The sequence below is a fragment of the Rhynchophorus ferrugineus genome, unplaced genomic scaffold, assembly GCF_030347505.1.
Source record: "Rhynchophorus ferrugineus isolate W39M unplaced genomic scaffold, kcgeb_rfMv2 rfM2, whole genome shotgun sequence".
NCBI classification, from domain to species: Eukaryota; Metazoa; Arthropoda; class Insecta; order Coleoptera; family Curculionidae; genus Rhynchophorus; species Rhynchophorus ferrugineus.
Window position 1 is genome coordinate 83,624,551 of NW_027472581.1, and position 26,788 is coordinate 83,651,338.

The 26,788-nt window shown below is 33.9% G+C and overlaps 1 protein-coding gene across 3 annotated transcripts in view; it reads right to left on the reverse strand.

The window, feature by feature from the left end:
- Positions 1-18,468, reverse strand: part of ft (cadherin-related tumor suppressor fat) — a 356,891-nt gene extending 338,423 nt beyond the window's left edge. For all 3 annotated transcript variants that reach the window (XM_076396624.1, XM_076396623.1, XM_076396625.1), the window contains exon 1: positions 13,212-18,468. In XM_076396624.1, the coding sequence (XP_076252739.1) occupies positions 13,212-18,431 (5,220 nt within the window). In that variant the 5' untranslated portion in view covers positions 18,432-18,468. The remainder of the gene's footprint in view (positions 1-13,211) is intronic.
- Between the last annotated feature and the right edge of the window lie 8,320 nt (positions 18,469-26,788).

The following is a 26,788-nucleotide window of genomic DNA, read 5'->3' on the forward strand; positions in this document are numbered from 1 at the left end:
TTGAGCGTTGGAATATCTCTAATAGTTTCACTGATCCTCACTGACACTATCGTATTCTAAGATAATACACCCATAAACAGAGCTAAAAAGGTTCAGTCTTGGTTTTTGGAATATCAGAATATCATCAAACATTTTCCTTGGTTAGCACTATCATCAGGCCTCAACATAACTGAACCATTATGGGGTGCTTTAGAGCAGTGAATGGAGAGTAGATTTCCATCCCCAACATCACTGAAGCATTTGGCGGATGTTTTGATACAAGAATGCGACAACATTCCATTGAAAACTATTCAGACAATATGAATTTATTCCACCAAGAATTGCAGCTTAGAATAGTGGTTCAAGACCTTAATTAAAAACGAATACTGTATATATGTCAGGTGTTCATATTCAAGACATTTAGCATTCTTCCAAAAATGCGAAACTTTCCACTGCTGCGTACCCGGCAGTAAAAACTCGCATATGGCTCTCGAGTCCCAAAACGTTTTCTCGGTCTTTGGATACCATACATTAATAACCTAGTTTTATAATATACGAGGGTCACTATTTCTGGAATTGGAAACACTGTTGTCATGTGAGTCCATCTGACGGTTTTATCATAAAGTTTAACATTTTTGACGATATACAAACGAACATTTGCGCGCGATGATTTTTTACGATTTTCGACTTGGATTATCACAAAGAGAGTGCATCAATCAATTTAATTGGACTTTTGGCGATGAAGCTCCATCAAAAACTACCGTGTATCGCTGGTTTAGTGAATTCAATCGTGATCGTAATTCGCTGTCCGACGAGTTTCATGAAGGTCGTCCGAAATCGGCTGTTGTGTCAGAAACATCGATGCTGTGTGCGAAAAGATTAAGTAAGATCGTCATATCACCTATTGTGAGATTGAGGCAACCCTAAGCATTAATTCCACCAGCATATACACAATTTTACATGAACAATTAACTGTGCGAAAGTTATGTTCCCGTTGGATCCCACACAATTTGATAATCGCTCAAAAAAATCGTGTCATTTGGTGCAAAGAAATGCTTAAAAAATTCAATCGCGGTGCTTCAAAAGACGTTTATTAAATCGTGATAAGTTACAAATCATGGATATATTCGTGTGAGCCCGAAAGTAAGCAACAGTCGACTGTATGGGTGTTCTAAGATGAACCAAATCCAACAAAAGTTCTTCGCCCACGAAACATTTCAAAGAAAATGGTAGCCTGTTTCTTTGAAAAAACCTCTAGAGGATGGTAGAACAGTAAATTCGAATTGGTACATAACCATTTGTTTGATAGAAGTTTGCGGTGAAATAAGGAAAACAAACAAGAGACGCCGGATTGTTCTTCATCATGAAAATGCGAGCTCTCAAACAAGAGACTATTTGAGCACTCAAAACATCGAATTGATGGGTCATCCGCCGTACAGCCCTGATTTGGCACCCAATGACTTCTGTTCTTTCCCATCCGTGAAGAATAAACTGCGTGGTCAACGATTTTCATGGCCCGAAGAAGTTATTGAAGCGCTCAAAAATCATGTTTTGAAGATACATCATTCGGAATGGAATAAATAAAAATTGGTTTAAGCGTATGCAAAAGTGTATCGACCATCGTGGTGAGTACTTTGAAAAACAATAAAAATATATTCGCAGCTTAACTATTTCTTTTTTTTTTCCTGTTCCGAAATATAAATAATGCCCTCGTATAAGTTTAATGTTAACTTTAGTTTAAGTGGTTTAGTTTTATTTTAATTTTGGAAATATGTATTGATATTAATCCCATACTCGCCTTGCTTGTATATTAATGTAAGTACAACAGAATAGTAGTATTAAATTAATTTGTAAATTAAGATTGTACTAAGCATATCTAATATCTAATATAATCATTTTAAAAAATCTTCTGTAATATTATATCAGCATAAAAGACAGTGTCATTAAAAATGTTTCCATTATATATCATTAATTATAAATTTTTATTTCGTTTAAATTGGGCTATAAATGATGAAATTTATATTAAAATAAAGTTATGTCTGAATATTATAAAATCATAAAATAAAATTAGGAAATATCAGTTACAAATCTAAAAGATATACGTCAAAATAGTAATATGTATTAAACCGATAACTTTATAGATAATGTTATGTCTAATTATTAGGAAAACATACGATAAAGTCACTACAAAGTAGGAGATTTAACCTGTATAGTTTATGGCTGTTAGAAAAAGAAAGAAATTTCTGATATTAGATTGAGATGTAATACGGTTTAAATAGGATTACACTATATTGAAAACCGACAAATAGCAAAAGAAAACCGTAAATAGCGAGGTCTTATCGCCTATCTTAATGGATTTTAATGCGTAGAAATATACATCGCTCTTTATGAGATATTCTGCAAATTTTCTGATGCCAAACAACACGTCCGTTGCCATTTTATTTACAATAATGCGCAACAACCATACTCCACTACCTATTAGGCTATCTTAATGCCACCTTTAAGTAGTGCCGTTGATGTCTTATGGGCGCAGATAACGCAAAGAGGCTTTGGGTCTTGTTATCGAGCGAAAATTCCATTTTTTCCAGATCATTCGGTCGTCATTTATATTGACAGGAAAACGTTGAAGGTTAGAATAAAGGCTGTTGAACACTGACCATGTTAATAACAGTAAAACGATTTATACAACTGTTTTAACGTAAACAATAACTTGTTGTTGAGCAAAGCTTATTTTTATGGTATTTTTTATATTCGACTTCTCTGATCTATATTGTGTTCTAATTATTTTTCCTGTTTTAAAAAGACGTTCTTTGACAAACATTGATACATACATATTAATTGAAATATTTTCAATCGTTTTATACTTTTCCCCATCTTTTGAACTTATTAATATTTCTTTAACTAAGTTTCTGATTTGTGATTATTTACTAATATTGGTCCATTGATTTATTGTGATATCGAAAATATTCGTTATTTTAAGAGGCTTATTTTATATTAAAAAATAGAAAACAAAATTTATTTAAGATTTTCAGTGATCTTTTGTTGGTAAGCACAAAATATCTAGCGATAAAACTGAAAAAAATGAAAATTCATTTTTTTCCAGATCATTCGGTCATCGTTTATATCGACAGGAAAACGTTGAAGGTTAAAATAAAGGCTGTTGAACACTGACCATGTTACTAACAGTAAAACGATTTATACAACTGTATTAACGTAAACAATAACTTATTATTGAGCAAATTATTTTTATGGTATTTCTTTATATTCGATTTTTCTGATCTGTATATTAGGTATTTTCATGTGTTCTAATTATTTTTCTAGTTCCAAAAGACGTTCATTGACACACATTGATACATACATATTAATTGAAATATTTTCAATCGTTTTATACTTTTCCCCATCTCTTGACCTTATTAATATTTCTTTAACTAAGTTTCTGATTTGTGATTATTTACTAATATTGGCCCATTGATTTATTGTGATATCAAAAATATTCGAAGATATTTTAAGAGTCTTATTTTATATTGAAAAACAGTAAACAAAATTTATTTAATGTTTTCAGTGATCTTTTCTTGGTAAGCACAAAATATCTAGCGATAAAACTGAAAAATTACATATCAAAATATTTATTTCAAGGTAAAACAAGAATTAAAACAACAAGATTAAAAACTTAATAACTATTTACAATATTTCATAATAACTTCATTTCACTATAATATATTACTTCTTTCATATTCTGAAAAATCTACATTTTATATATGATATTTTTAGCTATATATACGTTAATAATCCCCTTTAAGTTCTGCTATTTAACTATAATCTGCTACCTGTTTCGTGAACTCTCCATTATCCATCTTTAAACTTACTTGATACGAGTGTTTTCATCTTCTATGTTAGGATTATTAACAGCTACAAGCCTCAACATGCCATCAGCCAAAAAATTATTTAAAAAAAATAACAAAGAGATAACTAATACAAAAATATTGTTTAAATGATATTTGTTCTGGTTTTGTAATATATTAGAAAATAGGATCCATTCAAACGCGCGGTATATTTCTAAAACAAAATATAACATTAACAGTGTTCTGTTACTCGTAATTTACATTATTAATTAGTTTTTGAGAACTGCGAAAAGTAATACATTTCCATTTAAAACCCGTTGAATTTAAAGATTCTAGTTTAATGACCTACTATATGCTGATGTGACGGTTATTTAACTTTATAGTGATATTATGTTTTGTTGTTTATCGTCTTTTAACTATCAACTTCGGAACATAATGATTTTTAGAAATATTGGGACGACCATTGAATATTATTTAATTACCATACAATGGACCAACACTAATTGTTTGGTTTCAACGGATATTTCCAATAATCCAACGAGTTATTAATATTAAAATGAAGAAAACAATTCAGTGAAATATCTAATAACCGGTCTTGTAACCGCAAGTCCAAAACATTTTTTTTACAATCAATTATCTCCTTTTGTAGGTGGAGTAACCAAGATTATCGCATTAATGATTATAGAGAATAATATGGCATACATAATTATAGAGAACAACAAAAAATCGTCCTAGGCACACTAGTAAGTCTTCTTCGATAAATAGCAAGTATCTAGTTAGTGATTTGCTTACAGACCAAGCACAATATAGACGACAATGGTTCGGAAACAAACCCTTAATTGATTATCACCCTAATTATGGAAATATTACTAAAAAATGAGTGCCTACCAGCAAACAATAGATTTTTATTGATAGTAGAGCATGTATTTTCAATTTCCAAAGCATCTTAAAGTCATTAAGCATCCTAAAGAAATCAATTTTTACATAATTCTTATTAAATTTATAAATTCGTAATAAACACACATTTTAAAACACTACAAATAAATTTTGATCAACTATGTTAGAGGATTATTGTTTATTTATTTATTATTTCGATTAAACACGACAATAATTTAAACGACACCAATAACCTTAAATGTTTCAAAAGAAATAAACATATATTAATAAACAATTAGTAATTGAAACCTAAAAATTGCGTGTATATATGTCAAAATGGATTACTATATCGTCAAGTACATTTTAAAAACCTTTATTAATTCATATTTAATTCAGACATGGTGAAAATTAAATAGACAGACAAAGAAAAACATCACAAATGATATAAAGTCTGTTTAAATTATTTACGAATAGTCTAGATAAGTAATGCAAGAGTTTTTAGAAAACAGAAAAATTTGGTAAAAATACTACTATGATTATATAAAATTATATTTTACATTTTATGGGAACATCATGTTAGACAAGATGCAAAACACATTAAAACCAAGATAAAACAACTATACTGATTAGTCGGAAGATACTCTCAACTTGATCTAAAATCAAAGAGATTGATTTATCAAACAATCATAAAGTCATTTTCTACCTATGGTATTGCACTAAAAATTCAAATCAGCTAATCTTCCAACGCTGTCAAAAGAAAATTCTTCGATTAATTACCAATGCTTATCGCTAGGTAACCAACGAAGAACTGCACGATGACCTGGAAATCAAATGAATTGGCGAAGTTATCCAAGATTTCGCCTTGAAACACGAAAGAAGATTACTAAATCATACTAACGTGGAAGCAATACAACTACTGGACAGCGTGCAGGACGTCAGGAGATTGAAGCGAACAACACCATACGAACTTATATAAAGTATATACCTTTAATGTAAACTATAGCTTAAGTTATTATAATTTTATAATTGAGGAATACATATTGATGAATCTATCTCACCCTCGTCTCGCTTGTGAATTAATCTTAGAAAAAATGAAATGTAGTAATAAATTAATTTAGAATTAAGATTGTACTAAGCATATCTAATAAAGATGTTATCAAAAAAAAAATGTGGGAAGAACAAATTAATTAATAATTTGTCAATTTCATCCGAAGGTATACTATTAAAGAAACACTTCTGGAAATTTTGTTGGTATTAACTTTTAATCCTTCTCAGGTTTCATTAGCAAATGTATTTGGTAAAAAAAAACGGAATATTGTAGGAAATAAAATAATTAAAAAAGAAAAGTTCCAAAGAATATTAACAATATAATAAAATAGCTTCACAGACTTTTATCTCCTCATTTTTGGTTGATCGAGTTAAGATTATTTCCCATGTGGTGTGGCTAAACATGACAAAGTAGAAAGCAATAGAATAACGAGAGCCATAGAAGATTTCAGAATATTACATAAAATAATAGTTCAGAATAAATAAATTTATTGGCAGATAAAAAACATAATAAAAAAAAATAGCATTAAGTCATTTACCATTAAGTAAGTCAAAGAGTGACACAAATAATGAATTTAATTTAAAATTTCTTTTAAATTTAAAAGTTTTTAGTAAATTTCATTTATCTAATAAGACTGGAGGAAAATTAAATAGTTCCTCAATGTATATTTTAGGTGATAAATGTGAACTAAATGCCAAGGATTATTTGAGTATATGAGTAAAGTAGTGAAAATATCCAGGAGAAAATTAAACTAATTCCAAAATTGGAGTTAACGTGTTATTCGAAATAGTTGTTGTTGTGTAGGAAGGAACACATAGGATACATAGGAAGAAATTGTAAATTATTCATAACTATTCAGTAATTAATTTCAATTGTTGATAAATTTTAAGAGTATTAATTATTATTAAAAATTGATGCAATAAAATATGTAATTATATGACATGTTATTCATTGAAACTTTTTTTATCAATTACTTCAAATTATTTTTAAGTTTTGAAAGGTAAATAATTCATTTGATGATTGCAAATACATTCTTTAGCATATATTTATAAATTATAAAAAATTAATAGTCCAATTATGTTCATTATCGTTCGCACATAGATTTTAGAGTCAAATAATAATCTCAAAATGGTTTTATTCATGTTTTCCATAATATCTCCAATGTATCTAGAAGCAAAACTTCCACAGAAGGAACGTAAATAAGAAAAGGAAAGAATCAGAGTAAAATATATCAAATAATTGAAAGAAAATTACAATTATCAATATACTATAAATTGTTATTATAAATCGGTTTCATCTTTTGTAGTGTATTGTAGTGAGGTAAATGCATAGAAAAATAGAAAAATAGCACCAGAGACCAGCACCAAGTTATTATAAGTTAATTGTTTATTATTAAGTTATTGCAATTGCAACAATTAGTAACATTATAATAAATAAATTTTAAGAAAATATCAATAAAAATTATTATATTTATTTATAGACGATTCCCTGATTCACGGACTTTTAATAAATATAGTATTAATGATATGAAATATAAGGCTACATTATATATTTCATTTTACTTTTTTTGTATGTTTTGAATTCTCCTTTTACCAATGAAAATTTTTCTGGACTGGACCTACAGGTTAACGTGGGCTCCGAACCACGGTCCTCGGCATTATGCCTGGCGACTGGCGGGTGACCAACATAGAAATCGTCCCAGAAGACAATCGGTCTTACCCAGCCAGGTTATTGGCGTTAGTGGGATCATTTTCCTTGTCGGATATTGTACTCTTGCCTAACGACAACCACAAATGTTAAATAATCACAAACTAAAAATCACGCGACTATCACAACAGTAGGAGCCAGCGCTAACACTGCGCCAATAAAGCCAGCCCATTTTACTTTTATAGTTTTATCAACAGATCAACAATCAATATTCTCTCTACTTTCCTGACTGTGAACAAAGTGCCTATTTTTTCGTTAATTTAATATATTTTAACATACTTTAATTAATGTTATATCTCATATATACCTGTGTCTTATATTGAAATTATTGTGAAAATATGTTTTAGTAACATAACCTGTCATTTTCAAAATTATATCTTTACACTGTTATGAGAAAAACACAATTAACTTAAAAAACTGTAATCGAATTTCGACCACTGTGCCATCACTAGTTTCTGAATACTCGCTCAATTATTTTAAAACAATTTCGATCACAAAGCGTTTCAATTAGCTGAAACCGACTAACTTACTTTACACATCACGAAGCATACGAGCAGATGGCTTTTTTATAGTATTGTTAATTTGCAATAACCCATAACAAGATTACCAGTTTCCTCTATCAGCCGGAGAAAGTGAAATCATTTGTTTTAGCCGACGAGATATTTTTAACACGCCACCTCGCCGATATTACTGCAGATTATTAGACGAAATACTGGTTTTTCTCGTTTTTTTTTTCATTACTTTACCTCGCAGACGTTATTTTTAGGCATATTTGACCAACCGAATATACGTTCTCAACTGGAACTCGCTCTGTATACATGTCATGATTAAAGCAAACTTCATTTTTCCACGGACATATCCTCGAAAGTCTCGACCGAGACGGTATTTGCGAACCGCTGCGAAAGCGTAAAGCCAGATGAAGGGTTTGTTTTGAAACCTTAGAAGCAAACAATCGATGGTCCCTTTGAAGGAACCGTTCGCTATTAATTAAATGAACTCTGTCGATGGTCATTAAAGACGGATCATTAGAAATATGATGGATGCTGAAGTATTTCGGTTCCACGCTATTATAAGAGGTCATAATAAGTACAAACTTGCTTAAGTTTTCTTTTTACAGTTCTGTACCATTAAGAATAACTAACACATAAAGTTTTCGGCTAAAATGAGAAAATCAATCGTATCAATCAAAATCCAACAAATACACTCTACTTCAAGAGAATATAAGAGTAATCTGACCATTTAACTTCCTTTTTTTTGCAAAAATCTCTGATTTCGTTATAAACCAACAACTATTTTATCGTAATAATCATTTAAATCGCTTAAATAGCTCCAAACAGTACTCTGAATCGTTTAATAGCTATTGTTTTCGGTCTAGAGTGAGCAAAAATTTTTTTAGTGACCTTTAACTTTAACATACCAATCAAAGATGGCTCATTTCCTTTGTAGCGTCGCTACAACGCTACTTTAAACCATCAATTGGAACTATAACAGGTTCAGATATTATCCAGAAACACAGAAAATGTGTTGAAACAAAGAATTTAAATTAAAAATAATTTGTTTAAATTCAAAAATACAACAAAAGTGTTCTTTTCCGGAATGTAAAGGTTCAAACACAATGAATTATTTTTCAAAGGATTTCTCTCCACTACGGAAACAATTTTTGAGAGTTATCAATGATAGAATCTCTTATGAGCTCCTACAACAAACTTCTGAACTGTTAGGTTCGTTCTTTGCATTTTAGACAGGATGATTATATATCCAAATGTGCAAGAGCGTTGCTTAACGAAAAGGTATTTCTTGATTGTTATTTAAATAGTAACTCTTTCATTAAAGTATATATAATATATATGTAAAAATATGACAACAAGTTCAACATTGAAATCAGCAGGTGTAATGTACAAATATAAAGTTTTGTTTAAAAGGAAGTAAATTAAAAGATTTGAAAACTGAAAATTATAACATTAGTTTATCCGCAGATTCTTTTAAAACAGACGAATTTCTACCTATAGGCAAATAGGCAAAAAAACGCATAACCATAATATCAAAATGGCTAAGAACTAACTGTATATGTGGAAAAATTGCAGACAAGATTTATTATATAACACACATGCATACACATTTAGGTTATTATCTAAATATTATTTAACAATATCAGGAAACTATTTTAAAGCAATAGTGAGTGATGCCATATCTTGATATTTTAATAATTACCTAATTGAAGACACTTAATACTTTAACTAAAATTTTCATTCTTATTTTATGTCACCAAGTACTAGTACTTTTAAATATAATTAATAGTCGCAAGCATCCTCAACAAGAATAGCAATGAGAAATATTTCACTATACCCACACATTTCAAGACAGTTCAAATATAAAAATTAAATTTAAAATATTTTTTATAACATGGCGTTAAAAGTATATTTAAAATATTTTTATTCTATTAAAAATAATTCTCAAGAGCTCAGAAAAATTCAATTTTACTCATTTTAATTCAAGCCATATAATACAAATATACATTATACATATATGTATTAACCATGGTATGAATATTTAACATGATATCAATATTTTAATATTAGAAATAAATACTAAATAAATATTTACATAATTACGTCATAACGAACAGATGCTGCTAACAAATTCAATATTGAAGAACTAATAAAAAGGGCCGAATCTTTTTTATTTCTTAATTGCATAATATTATTTTATTGTTATAATATGTTTTAAATGCTTAAGATTTTAACTACAGACTACATATAATTCAGTAGAGCTCAAAATGTTTCACATAAAAAATTTGAAATATTTCAAATATAGTTATATATTCATTACAACATCTGTGGAAAATATATTTTCATTGGAGCTGTAGTAGAAGTCATGTAACTAAATAAATAATAAGCGTCCCATCTAAATCAGGTTATCCAAAAAATCTAATAAATAATTAAGTCTTTAGCGTATTACTTCAGATACAAATGTTACATTTACAATATTGTACTGTAAACTTTTTTCGGCATATTTTTAATTTATTTTATCATAACTTAAAATATTCATATCAGAAGAAATACATACATATTCTGTTAATTCTTCTTGTGTTCTTAATTTAATCTTAACTATACACCACATCTATATAGTTAAGAATTCGAAATAATATTTCAAATATATTCGCACTGTTAAGGATATTGTTATTTTATTTCCCATCAAAATTTCAACTAAGGTTATTTTCATTGAAACCAAAAAAGATATCTTGCAGTAACCTTGGTATAATTATTATTTCAGATGCAAGCTTTAAATTTAGAATTATTCGAATATATTCATATTATTCTGTAAAATTTATTTGCAATATTATTTGCCCACTAATACCCAGATATTAAAAATAGTTTTTACAAAAAAATAAACCGACTACAAGCAATAAATAAGAAACTCATTAAAAATTTAAAAATAAATAAACATAGAACTCTAACACACAAAAAAAAACATTTTAATATAAAATATGTACATAATAATAGTTGTAATAACTATATAAAAATAAACAAAAACCTTATTTAACCTATCTATTACGCATGTTTTATACTTTACTATATACCCACAATTTAGCTTAATACCTACCTAAACCTATTTATCTATTTACAATATTATATTAACTACTACCAACTGACTACTTTGTCGGTGCCAAACTCAAACAGTTATATTAATTTAGATTTGTTTTGTTCGTAATTTAATTTTTTGTATATGTCACAACATTATATTATTATTTTTGTATTGTTTGGGCTCGGCACCGACTTCAAACTGATTGGTTGGTAGTACTTAAAATAATATTGTAAATAGATAAATAGATTTATGTAGGTATTAAGCTAAATTGTGTGTATATAGTAGATAGAGTAAATAAGGTTTTTGTTTATTTTTATAGAGTTTTACCACGATTATTATGCAGATATTTTGTATTTATTTGATTTATACATATTGTTTATTATTAAATAGAAATATGTGAAAACTTTGTACGTGTCCTTGAAATTTGAGCGTTTCCCTCGATTTACCACCCTTTCCCGCAAAAGATCCTGATTTGGTTCTAATGGGACCGTCTCAGAAGGGCACTCTTTCGAATAAAAAAAGAATTTTGAAATTAGGCCCACAGTTGACGGATAAATCGGCGAACATACATATAAAAAAAATACAGCCAAACATAGAACCTCTTCCTTTTTCGAAGTCGATTATAAATAAGGGACATTTAAGATTTGCACAAAATAATTTAAATTTCGTATTTTTTTCATTAGTGCCCTGCAATATTCCTGGATGTCTCACAAGCTTTTCATCGGGTTTGGCATTTAGGATTAATCTGTAAGATGAGCAAATTGTTACCGCGCAACTATTATCAATTGCTGGAGTCATATTTATTCGGAAGAAAATTTAGGGTATCACACGAAATGGCGTTCTCGACATTTAAAAATATCTCGCCTGGAATTCCACAAGGTAGCGTCTTAAGACCTCTCCTGTATCTGCTCTATACTGCTGACATTCCAACAACAAAATAACGACTCCTTGGAACCTTTGCTGACGACACAATTATTATGGCAAAAGATATATCTCTGCCTAGGGCAATAGAAAAAGTGCAAGTGGAAATTAACAAAATCTTCATATGGACGATAAATTGGAAAATTCAACTTAATAGCTCCAAATCTGTCCACGTCAATTTTGCATTGAGGCAAAATAATAAAAACTTAATTATGTCACTCAATGGATGCCCGATTCCTCAAGCAGAATCAGCTAAATACCTTGGTCACGTTAGACAAAAAGCAAAACCTTTGGACCTATGGGGTGCAAATATGGGGTTGTACTAAAAATTTAAATCAACTTGTCAAACAACGCTGTCAAAACAAGGTTCTTCGATTGATTAACAATGCCTATTGCTATGTAACCAACGAAGAACTACACGATGACCTAGAAATCAAATGGATTTGCGAAGTTATCCAAGATTTCGCTTGAAACACGAAAGAGATTACTAAATCATGCTAACGTGGAAGCAATACAACTGCTGGACAGCGTGCAGGATGTCAGGAGATTGAAGCAAACAAAACCATACGAACTTATATAAAGTGTACACATTTAGTGTAAACTATAGCTATAAGTTAATAATTAATAAATAATTATAATTTTATTATTGAGGAATACATACTGATGTATTTTCTCGCACTCGTCTTGCTTGTTAATTAATCCAAGTACATAGCAAAAGTAGTAATAAATTAATTGTAAATTAAGATTGTACTAAGCGTATCTAATAAAGATGTTATAAAAAAAATTTTCATGTATTTCTGGGCAAAAACTATTATTATAGATCTAAAACAAACTTAAATAAAAGATAACTTAACATAAATTTAGATCATCTCTATTTAACTTTAATTTGATTTTAACTATAGACTACATATAATTAAGATATAAAAAATATATCAGGTATTAAATTAAAAATGATTCAAATGATTTAGTATTTTTTAGAATTTTATTTTATTTTATTATATATATTGTCATTGAAGTTATAGAAGAAATATTGCATTAATGGTTAATAGATAGATTAGATAGATACAAAGAGATAGATAGTTAGATACAAACATTAAATTTGGGAAATATTTTAAATATGTCAGTATTGTTTTGTAAAATTTATTTTAATATTTTTAGTTCATTTTATGAAAACTTTAAAAAAACTTATACATATTCTATTAATCGTGACATGATTACTTAATACGATTAAACATTAAACACATTAAACTCACCTTAGTTTTTGATGTCTTTGGACTGGTCACTCCAATTACAATGGCGATCACCTCGACCTCATAGGTATCAATACCAGCTTCCCTGTCCAACTCGATGGCACTGGATAGCACACCGAGCTTAGTGTCGATGTCAAACAACCGATCGACTTGTATCCCATCACCTGTAACGTTGGTCACGTAATATTCAACTTCCTCGCCAAGATACTTGGCGGACACTGTCAAGATCGATGTTCCGATTGGTTCGTTCTCATACACACTGCCCGATATAGCACTACTATCGAACTTGGGTCCGCGATCCGATCTGCTGCTCTCTGCTATGATGGTTAGGTAGGCTTCGGAAGAGCGTCGTTCACTCTGCACCGCCTCATCCGTGGCCTTAACACTCAATCGATAAGTCGGTTCAGGGTTGGTGAGTGGTCTCCGTAGTCGGAGTGCTCCGGAGTTCTGATCCAGTGCGAATAACTCGCTGGGATCGCTCACCAGCTCGTAGGTCACCAAGCCGTTGGTCGCTGAATCCAAATCGCGAGCGAACACGTTCATGACTGTGACTCCTTGGCGGTAGAACTTCTCCGTTTGTTGAGGAAGAATGGCCGCGTTCATCGAGACGAAGATGGGGGCGTTATCGTTGATATCCTCCACTATTACGGTCACTAGTTTATCGGCACTGAGTCTTTGGGATTCTGGTTCGGCCATGTCCGTGGCTACGACAGTTAAACGGAAGGTATCCACGGCTTCTCGGTCTATGGGTCGCAAGGTATGAATGACACCAGTGATAGAGTTTATTCCAAAGTGTCTCTTGGAATCTTCGGGTTCTTGATATGATATTGAGTAGGTCACTTTTCCGTTGATACCGGAGTCCGAGTCATCAGCTGTTACTGTCACTATAGGAGTATGTACAGGGATACCTTCTCGTATTTGTCTAACTATAGCAGTACTGGGGAAATTAGGCGGGTTATCATTGGCATCCTCCACGGTTATCGCGAACAGAATGGTTGTAGATAATCTGGGACTTCCATTGTCGGACGCAGTAATATTCAACTGATAAGCCGTCAGCTCCTCATAGTCCAGATTCTTGTGCAAGTACAAAATTCCAGTTAACGAGTCGATGTGGAAGGTATCCTTTCGATTTCCGGCCGTGATGGAGTACACCACTTCACTATTAACACCCAAATCAGCGTCGGTAGCCTTGAATCGAATCAACTCTACGTTCACACTGGTCACTTCACTGATGGAAATCTTGGACTCGCTTTGCGTGAACTCCGGCGAGTTGTCGTTTTCATCCAGTACCTCGATATGAACTGTGGTGGTGGCACTCAATTGTTTCCCTAAGCCTGCGTCATGGGCCAGCACCGTCAGCGCGTATCTAGACGTGGTTTCTCGATCTAGAGACCTCACCAGAACGATTTGACCGGTTGCTTCCTCGATATCGAACCTCCGATCTTCATTACCACCCACTATGGAGTAGTACACATCTCCGTTAAGACCTTCATCGATGTCCTGGGTGTAGAGTCTCAGGACTTGTACACCCACACTGCTACCCTCCGATATCTGCACCTTATACGGAGTCCTCAGGAAACGAGGAGCGTTATCATTCTCGTCGGTTATATGAACATTCACCTTGACCTTGTCCTTTAGCCGAGGCGACCCGTTATCAGTCACAGTGGCCTCCAAGCTGATGAAGCTGTGCCCGTTTAGTTGCACTAAGCTCTCTCGATCGAACACGTGCAGCGTCCTGATGAAGCCGTTCTTCGGATCGATGACGAAATCGTTCTGCAGAGGCGACAAGGAGAAGATCAACTCGGCGTTCCGACCTATATCACGATCGGTAGCCGTCAGTTTTCCCACGAAGCTATCCACCGGCTGATTCTCCTGTACTTGGAAGGTGAAGGTGGTATTGGTGAACTGTGGAGGATTGTCGTTCTCGTCGATAACGTGTATCACCACGGGTACGATGGACGATCTCGATGGTACACCCATATCCTTCGCCATGACTGTCAAGGAATAATAATCCTTATCCTCGCGATCCAGGGACTTTTTCAGGAACAGAAAGCCGTCGGGAAAGACTCCGAACTTGTCTTCTCCGTTACCTTCGGTGATTTCGTAGGTGATTCGTCCGTTAACGTCCAGGTCCGCATCACTGGCTGCCAGGGCGAAGAAGCGGGCATTCACTGGAGTGCTCTCGAGCAAAGAGGTCTCGTACGAGGTGTGATCGAAAACCGGTGTGTGGTCATTCACGTCAGCTACGGTGATATCCACTGAGTGCTTGGATGAGAGTGGTGGTGATCCACCATCTGTGGCTGCGATCTCCACGTGGATAACACTATTGGGTTCGGCCCTTATCGGTTTGTTCAAATATATCACTCCCGTAGCCTCGGAAATCCGGAACTGCTCCTCCGGGTTATAGGTAAGGGTGTACGCGATTCTGCTGTTGGTTCCTGAATCCGAATCCCGCGCCCTGGCCAAATACACTTCCTGACCAACAGCAGCGTTCTCCGCCAGCCGTATTTCTTCTTTGTACTTGGGGAACGTGGGTCTATTGTCGTTCAAGTCTTGCACCATGATATTAACCGTGGTTTTTCCATAACTCAACCTGGATCTGGCCACCACCTTCAACGTGTACGAGATACTCTGTTCTCGATCGATTTTTTGGGCAGTACTGATCTTCCCGCTGCTCTCGTCGATGTGGAAGTTCTTGTGCGGATCTCCGAACACTATCGAGTACTGAGCATCGGAATTTCTCACTTTGACAGCTCCCACGAAGCGACGCTGGAAATTCTCATCGGCGGAATCACCTCTATCCTCAAGGATATCGAAATCGTACGAGCCGTAATTATCGAAATGAAGCTCCTCCATGTAGTTCTCCTTAATGATCTCCACCAGAGCGTTCTCGCTAGCTCGTTTGTCTCCGTTATCGCGAGCTGATACTTGAAATTTGTACAGAGGTTTGGTGTTGGTCTTCAGATTCCCTCTAAGGGTCACCACTCCAGTAAATTGATCGATGGAGAACAAATTATCCGCCTCGTTCTCGAGTTTATAAGTAATGAGAGCGTTGTCGCCTTCATCTCGGTCATGAGCGGTCACCTTCAACACCGACGTTCCTGGTTTAGAATCCTCCGCCACTGAGATGAAGTATTTTAATGGATAAAACTCCGGAGCGTTGTCGTTTTCGTCTAGTACAGTGAGGAAAACCGTGGCAGTACTGCTCTGAGACGGTATCCCCTGATCTTTGGCGATTACCTGTATCTCGTACATGGATATTTCTTCTCGATCTAATTTCTTCTTCGTAGTTAATTGTCCAGTCAGAGAATCCAGATAAAACGTGTCATCGTATCTTTGTTTAACGTTGGGATGAAGTGAGTACGATACACTGCCGTTGGTGCCTTGATCGGTATCCGTAGCTGTCAGCATAGCTACTAAAGTCCCTGCCGGAGTACTTTCGGATAAAGAAACATTGATTTTTGATTGTGAAAACTCGGGAGCATCATCGTTCTCGTCCAGTATCGTCACTTTTAGTTGTGTGTACGCCCATTTGGGGTTCGGACCTCCGTCTCTTGCCGATATGTTGAGTTCCACTGTTCCCTGAATCTCCCGATCTAGTGCTGCTCGAGTTGTAATTAAGCCCGAGTCGGCGTTGATCTGGAACCATTGATTCTCGTTGCCAGACACGAAAGCGTAGTAAATCTGCGCGTTCACACCGGTGTCTTCGTCCGTGGCCGTGATACCCGCCACGTAGGTACCTGGTGGGGCTAACTCGCTGAGTACGGCCGAATATTCGCTTTTCTCAAACACCGGTTCGTGATCGTTGACGTCGTTCACATAAATGATGAGAAACGACGTGGCGGTTCTTGGCGGTGAACCTTTATCCGTAGCCACCACCGTTAAATTATACTTGGAGATTTCCTCACGATCCAAAACACCATTCACGCGCACTATATCGAAACTAGGCGTATAGTCCAGACGGAAATTGTTCAGTTCATTGCCCGACACTATCTTCACCGTGGTCTCGCCGTTCAAACCCTCGTCCTGGTCCATGACGGATATCGCGGCCACCACCGACCCGTTAGCCGCGTTCTCGTCCACCGTGGCAAAACCGGCGGTCACGGGGAAATACAGGAACTTGATCACGGGACTGTGGTCGTTCGCGTCCACCAGATTCACCGTAACGTAAGTGCGACCGTCCTGTCTAGGCGAACCGTGATCTCTAGCGAAGACCGTAAACACACAACTCTTCGGGCACGACTTGGTGGGTTGCACGCAGTTCTGTTGGGGACATTCCAGTGGCTCGGTGGTGGAGATGAATCCGGTCTCGGGGTCCACGGTGAACTGACGCTCGTTGTCGCTGAGGTAATAGGTGATCTTCGCGTTGTCCCCCAGGTCGTTATCCGTCGCCATCACTTGTAAAACCGACGTCCCCGGAGGCACACTCTCGTTCAAACTCACTATATAGTCACTGTGATCGAAGATCGGAGGATTGTCGTTTACGTCCAGAATCGTCACGTTCACCTGGAGGTAGCCATACCGCGGAGGATGACCTCCGTCTCTCGCACTAACGTTTAACGTGTAAGATCCCTGAGTTTCTCGGTCTAATTTCCCCGTGGTTTCCAGGTGGAGGTAGGTGGAATCTCCGGTGGGGTTCTTCGTCACCACCAGCTTGAACTTATCGTTCTCGTTACCGCCGATTATCTCGTAGTTATCACTGATACCGTTGGAACCGGCATCCATGTCCATGGCAGCGTCCAGGAGCAATCTCGTACCCGACACGGCACTTTCCGAGAACGTCACCGCTATGCTGGGTTCGGGAAACACCGGCGAGTTGTCGTTGACGTCCAGGACCACTATTCGAACTTCTATGGGGTAGGTGGGCTGGCTGGATAACACCACCAGGTCGTAACGGTCGTTTTTCAGCGTCTCCCGATCGAGGACGGCATTGGTGGTGATCTGACCGGTGACCGAATCCAGACCGAACTCCCTGGGTGCCTCGTTGAAGCGATACGTGAACCCGGACTTAGTGGGAATGCGCCCGACCACCGTTCCCTTCGGCTGTCCCTCGAGGATCTCGAAGGTGACTCGGGTATCGACAGCGCGACTCTGCATCTGTTCCGTGTATTTAAAGGGCGCCTCCTGCTGGTACTTTCCCGGGCCGGGACCAGGACCCTGAGCCCCGATCACCACCATCGTCAAGAACGATATCACCGCCGCTGCTGCTACGATCACGGTCATTATCGTCCGGTTTTACGCTGGTTCTCTCTGTCGTCGTCGTCTTCAGGGCAGAGCGAGGGGAGCGTGGATCTCGTTCACTGCTGCATGCCGTCGGGACGCGCCGTGGACACCATCACCAACGCCAAACGGGAACCATCGAGAATCCACGTGTATCTGCCGTCTCCTATTCTCCGATCTAACATTCCTCGGTCCCTTGGCCTCGTGGAATGTCTTCGGTCTCGGTCGCGCGTCCGTCCCGGCCCTCTCGCGCCGTCTCTCTCGCTGTGGTATGCAATATGGCCGAACACCACCGGATCGACGGCCACTTCGCTTTTATAAACACCGCGCTCGCGGCACCGTTCCTGCTGGAGAGTCGCGTCGCGGACCGCGTCGTCGTCGTGGTCCCGGGTCGTCGATGGCACGAGCACCTGGTGCACACGGTCGATCTCGACGGGATGGGGTAGAGACCCGTCGGGGGCCGATTTTCACGATATGCGCTAAGGTGAAGGAGCGGTACCGGTACGCCGGGTGCCTGAACGGGTCGCGCGCGGATGTAGACTGGCCGAGTACCAATTCTTCGGGCCTCGGGAGGTGGTTCTTGCATGATGGCTATGCGGCGGTGTTGCCAAGCGTGGTGCTCTATCACTAACTCAACAGAAAACAGACAAACATGTAAAATTACTTCACAATAATGTTATATTAATTTCTATGTATGAAATAAGGGAAAATAAGTTTAATTATGTACTCGTTTCACCTTCAGTATTATATAAATTCGTACGAAATATTAACTTTGGTGTTAATTAAAGCACTGTTCAAAATTAAATTAGTTTTTTTTGTTATAAGTTCTTGTTAGAACATTAGGTTCTATTTTCTTGTTTTTTGGTTTGGTTGTTTGTCATAGTTTATTTCACAATATTGTATTTTAACTAAAATTAAATTGTATGATTGATTTTAAATGTATAAAGGGAGCAATAATAAATATAGTAAAATTTATTTATAATATTTAGAGTAAAAAAACATTGGCTTTTTTTGTTATAAGTCCTTGTTAGAACATTCATTTAGCTGATTCTGCTTGAGGAATCGGGCATCCATTGAGTGATATAATTAAGTTTTTATTATTTTGCCGCAATGCAAAATTAACGTGGACAGATTTGGAGCTATTAAGTTGAATTTTCTAATCTTTCGTCCATTTGTAGATTTTGTTGACTGCCACTTGCACTTTTTCTATTGCCCTAGACCCTTTTGCCATAATGATTGTGTCGTCAGCAAAGGTTCCAAGAAGTATTTCTTTCGTTGCTAGAATGTCAGCAGTGTACAGCAGATACAGGAGAATTCCTAAGACGCTACCTTGTGGAACTCCAGCCGAGATATTTTTAAATGTCGATAACGTCATTTCGTGCGATACTCTAAATTTTCTTCCGAATAAATATGACTCCAGCAATTGACAATAGTTACGCGGTAACAATTTGCTCATCTTACAGATTAATCTCAAATACCAAACCCGATCAAAAGCTTGTGATACATGCAGGAAATTTGCAATAGGCAATATTGTATTTTAACTAAAATTAAATTTTATGATTGATTTTAAATGTATAAATAGAGCAATAATAAATATAATAAAATGTATTTATATTTATAAACTATCTTAATTGTTATTAAATTCAGAGCTCAAAATTAAATTGGCTTATTTTTTTTGTTTATAAGTTTTTGTTAGAACTTTCTATTGTTTCGTTTTTGCGTTTGATTATTTGCCACAGTTATCTATGGGTTGTTTGTTTCTTTTTTAAATTCTTTTGTTTGTTTTATTTCCTTTGTTATAAAAACAGTATTCAGTTTGAAGATATTAACACGAATATTAACAACAAAATATGTGAAAATATAACTATTCCCTATGTTACTTTTATGCGGAATAATGTTAATGTAATAAATGTTGCATTGTATTAATTTTTTCCATATATTGTGATAATTTTTACACTTTAACAAGGTAGTTATTGAACAAAATTGACATTATTTGTCGTTGCTGACTACACTACAATACTAAAATCAAATGGTTTTAATATTTTCTATTTTATTACATTGTTACTAGCTGTTGCCAACTAATCTAAAATGTGTCGGCATATGAAGGTCTCGGTGTAAGTAATCAGTCCTGTAGTGTCTGAGTACACCTATAATAGTTCTCAGGGAATACTTTCTTCTGAAAGTCTTGGATTGTATTTATATTACTTTAATTACTTATAAGAGATATAGATACTCAGCGTATGGATGATAGTATTATTTAGTATTATGGGTTCTTAGATGATCTGATTTTACACCAAATGTACATGAACAGATTTATATTCACGAATTCTTATTTTCCAGGTTGGGGATCCAATTATTTTATTGTTACTTGCATATTCTAATTTTCGTACGACCTCTTCGCTACTATCTCTGACAGCATTAATCAAAGTATCTTCACCAAACATAGCCATCGTGATATTTTCCACTTGTGATATATCACATGCGTAGAGTAAGTAACAATCAGCCCCAATGCTCTTACTTATAGTGAACCTACTTTAGCTTATTTTATTTTAGAGCATGCTTCCTTTTGTTTAGCTTTAAACTTTCAGGCTCTAATTAAGATTATTAATTAAGATTTTAATAGTTCAGTATATTGTTTAGGTAAAATTTTCTGAAGCTTATGAACAAAGCCGTGGTGCCTTATCGAATGCTTGTGCTAAATCTTAGAATATAACAAAATATATCTTTTTGCCTTCATCGACGGTACATTAAATATAATCAAAATATGTTTTTTCATCATTTTCTACAACATTTTTCCATATATCTGGTGACATGGTGATACCGTGTTAAAAGGTCTTGGTTGGTTTGATGGCGATTCATTCGTCAACTCAAGTCATGTGACATCGATCTGAAGAACTATTAATCAGACGGTACTATGCCTGAAGATTATGCTGAATGCGATAATACTTCTACTTCGTTCATACTGAAACCCTGTACCCTTCAAAATTATTGTAAACTATGGCCAAGTGTTGTTATGCAAGAGGATGACTTTGCATCTATTACTGATCACTATTAACATTTTTCGCAAAAGTACATCATCTTTAGCAACAGTTTCATTCGATTTTATTAGCTCTTAACATACTACGCCTTGTGTAATCTCAAGCTGGGTTATCCTCTTACAATTTACTGTCTTGCAGCTTTGTTGATCTTGCAAGCCGTTCTCTATCATTAACATCAAACCATTTAAATCGCGACACTTAAATCCGTGCAGCCAAAAATTGGATTACGATCATGCAACATTTAATCATTCCACTGAATAGCACAATAACAATAAATAGAAGACAGTCATTTTTGAATCGAAATGTCCAAACCATCGAGTTTAACCGTTGGGTTAGGTTATTTAAGAATTTTGTTTACATTGATAGTTCGCATTTTAACCAATGTATGAATCGCTGATCAATAGAAAATGTTAGAAATAAGTTTTGTTTAAGTGTAAAAGGATTTTTTATCTTTACTGCAAGAACATTATTTCAATTAAAGAAAATAATTTAAAAAACAGTAAACTTTAAAAACGAATATTTTCTAATATAACAAGTAAAAGCTCTCTTAACTACGAAAGACTGTTATATGTACGCTAAAAGAAAAGGTAAACATGAAAGATTGTTAAAGAAAATGACCACTAATCCTGGTCCTAATACTAGCTGATGCGACGATGTGAGCTCGCTCGCTTCGTTATTAAGACGTCGTGGGTTCGAATCTTGCTGCGGCATGGGTGCTTGTAAGTAAAGATATAAAATTCGACCAGAAGAAATGCTTTTTTTAAATTCGTAACATTTAATTTCATCACAAAACTGAGAAAACTGAAGACTAAATGAATTGACAGTCAGGATATAAATAGTTCTAGTATATGACTCAAAGATCACGTTAAATACTGTAGTAAGGAATATCATATATTAGAAATACATTTATATTTTTTTACGTATATAAGTTAATTTAACATTAAAGTTCGAATAATAATAAATATGTAATAATGTCACTTCTCAAAATTATTTGTAATATTATTCACAACTAGTTTATAATTAATCAGAACATACACTAAACTGGACCTTTAAATTCTTCATTTATGCTGGACAAGTTTAATAGAACATTGGTGATTATAAACATTCTGCAGACGTAGCCAATGTGATTGCTGATTTTGTTCAGTGCTCACACTTATTTCTCAAATAACCATGAACTGAAATTTGAAAGTGAATCCCCAAATATGATGTAAAATATAAAATAAAAATTCTGTTAAATAATAACCACCTCAGATGGCACAAACTTGTCGTAACTCACAGTCTACATCAATGAACCAATGAACCTAAATGGACCTTAATCTTAATTTGATTTCCATTAATACTGAGTTGGTCAAATGGGTATTTGATAACAATATATACAGGTTAGGCTCCATATTCATTGGTCATATTTCTTTCTCCTTACAGCTATCGCAGTATTAAGCAGCAGTAATGAAAGGAAATAAAATAGTGATAAATTAAGAATGTGAGTTACTATTGAGGCTATTGTTTTAATAATTGATTTTTATCAATTGATACTATTTTATTGTTACCATAATAATTCTCATATTCATTTGAACACATGTTTTATTTTTTACTTTCTCTTTATTAACCATATCCGAACTAATAATTCTAAAACATCAGAACTAGTACTCAAACATTTTTATGGAACATTTACTATATTTTACAATATATTTATTTATAGCCCTTTAAAATTAATACACATATCTAGGAATTTGAATAAAATTAACAATAATTATAGACATTGGTCGAAATAGAAATAGAAAACCCTCTCAATACGTATATGTCTCTTTAAAATGTTACAGAATCAAAAATTTAAATACTTAGAATTAAAACAAGATAGAAACACAATCTACGGAAAAGCAGTAGAAAATACAACACAAACTTCTTCATATATTATAAAAATACTTTCATCATTTTCAAAATCATTTTTCAAAGCCATTCATATCTTCGCGACAATCTGTATGGATAGAACGATGTCAATTTTTAGATTTTTTAATTATTCATCTATTTTTACATTTAATTTAACCACTTACACGTTACATCAATAATCTAGTGACAATCAGAAGGTGCCAAATTTTTTATGCAAATTGTAATAGTTTATATTTCACACCTGTTTAAAATCAGCAATAATTTCATTCAGCTTTAGTCTGAAAATATTTATATTATATTTTAGATACTTTGTTGATTATTTATCAGGACCCATTTATAATATAATCATTCTACAATATCACAGTTGGTCCATTTAACCCCTCTTTTTGAACATAGTAGAAAGTGTCCTTTATCTTAAATCTTTCTCGAATCATCAAGATATTTTCCAACTATTAATTCATCATCTTCAAACTCTTCTGTACGTTTTTCAAGCAGATAAGCTGTATTTATGTTCAATAGTGATAACAATACGACAAGTTAAAATTAACGACTGTATCACTCTCTCATTACCCCAATTGCAATAGCATTTTTTAACCATCATTCTAGAACAAGATTGGATAAGTATTTATTTTATATTTACAGCAAAATATGTATAAATTTATCTAATCTCTATTTATAATACTGTCATTTTTTTTGTAAAATATTCTCATTTTTCCCACTATTTTTGTTGGTCCTATTAAGATTCTTAACATTATCATTCCATTTTTCTTTCAGTTGCAAAATTAATATTATCTTTATAATATACATTATAATTGCTCTTGCTAAAGATATATTTTATTGTTTATTCATTTTAATGAATAATAAACATTAATAAGGACGATTAAATGTATCAATGTATTAGGTAAAGGTAAAATGCCAGTGACTTTGTGGTCTAAACTTGTCATTGTCTTGAAACATTTTCTTATGCTTCATTTAAATTGATTACATGACTTGTACTTTTTAACAATTGGTCTGATAGCTGACTATAATATTCTAATGTGTTTACTCTTTCTTAAAAATATATTATTTCTGCACCAAAATACTCGTCTATATCATATGACGTCAGTGTATAGTTACTAAACAAAGTATCTTGTAGAAAAGTATAACAGACACAGAAATTTAAAAAAGATAATACTAATATTATGTATATATTTCCCCCAATATAGAAAAGGTAACAAAGATGATGATTTTTCAACAAACCGATATTTTTTCTGGACCAAGGTCTTTTTTTTGCTCATCAGTCCAGTCAGAATGTTACATCAATAATCAAGTGAGATGAGAAGGTGCCAAGTTCTCTATACAAAATGTAATAGTTTATATTTCACACCTTCTGTTTAACGTCATCAATAATTTCATTCAGCTTTAGTCTGAATTTATTTATATTTCATTTTAAATGCTTTGTTGATTGTTTAGCAAGAGCCATCTATAACATTTTCATTCTAGTTTATCACAGCTGGGCCATTTAACCCCTCTTTTTGAACATAGTAAAAAGTGTCCTTTATCTTAAATCCTTCTCGAATCATTAAGATATTTTCCAACTATTAATTCATCATCTTTAAACACTTTTGTATATTTTTCAAGCAGATAATATGACAAGTTAAAATTAACGAATTGACTGAATCACTCTCTCAAAACGGCCGTTGGAATAACACTCTTTAACCATCATTCTAGATCACGATATGATAAGTATTTATTTTATATTTCCAACAAAATATGTATAAATTCATCTAATCTCTATTAATAATATTAAAATTGCTCTTGTTAAAGATATAGTTTGATATATAATATATTTAAAGATATATTTGTTTGTCCATTTTAATGAATAATTAACACTAATAAGGACAGTTAAATGTATCAATTTATTAAGTAAAGGTAAAATGCCAGTGATATATTTCGACATCAATTCAAAACTAGACGTCCATCAAAAGACGAAGAATCTACGCACCGAACCGGCAACAGTGCCATTCTTCTAACGTTTGGGTACCTGTAGCACCTTACAATGTTGCCACATGGTCGCAGATTCACTTGTAACTTCTAATCGTGTGGTACATAAACAATATTTATAGCTGTGTCAGAGAGAGCCTGCTCATGCGGTAAATCTATAGGGTCGACGGAGGATCTTTCTCTTTTTTTCCTTCTTCTTTTTCGATTTGGTATCTAAGGATCTATACAATCTAATGCCACGAGATGAGACGATTGAATTTTCTAGGAAGAAATACATATAATGGCCTCTTTGTTTTCTACGTTTCTCTCTGGTTCTGTTCGATTTAATTGCAATCTACGAATTGTTCCTTTTGTGCGTTTGTCTTAATTCCGGCCGATAGATGTTAATTCCGCGATATTTCCCGATTTCGCTTGAATTTGTTCGCTTAATTGGACAATATCAGCGCTCTTTAAACTCCGTTTTGTTCTAACGCAAATAAATTATACGTTCTTTAACGTAGATCGGTATCAAGATCTTCTTTTGATGTTACATTCCTATTGATGCTGTGAAAAATAAAGGATAATGTAACATTTTATTGATATAATGTAATATCTAATTTATTGATAACACTTTGCTAGTCAGAAACAACTCAATTTTCAGCTCTAATATGCATATATTCAGGTGTACAAAATTATAATTAATATTATCGCGTCGAATATTTTTAATTCGATTTTTCAGAACTCGCAAATTAATAGTTGCGAGAGATTATTTATTTATGTTTATTTTTCACTGTCAAAACAAGGTTCTTCGATTGACTACCAATGCCTATCGCTACGTAACCAACGCAGAACTGCAGGATGACCTAGAAATCAAATGGATTTGTGAAGTTATACAAGATTTCGCTTGAAACACGAAAGAGGATTTTAAATGATACTAACGTGGAAGCAATACAACTGCTGGACAGCGCGCGGGATGTCAGGAGATTGAAGCGAACCATACCATACGAACTTATATAAATTTCATACCTTTAGTATAAAATATAGCTTAAGTTATTATAATTTTATAATCGAGGAATACATATTGATGTATTTTCTCGCACCCGTCTTGCTTGTAAATTTATCCAAGTACAAATGAAAAGTAGTAATAAATTAATGTATAATTAAGATTGTACTAAGCATATCTAATAAATATGTTATAAAAAAATGTATATTTTTGAAAATTCCCGCCAATATTTGCCATTTTCCCCAATATTGATTTTTGTAAGTATAATTATTTAACTGTTTTAAAAACGATACCTTCTTCCACAGAAAATCTATCTAAAAAGGTACAATAGTTAAGCTCAAAAAAGTAATTATCTAAAAAGGTAGTTAATTCAATGTATTTCTAGCATTATGTAACTCTACAGATATTGAGTAATTAGTTTTCCAGTCAGTTTACCTCTGCTCAAAATACATAACAGAACTGCTCAATAT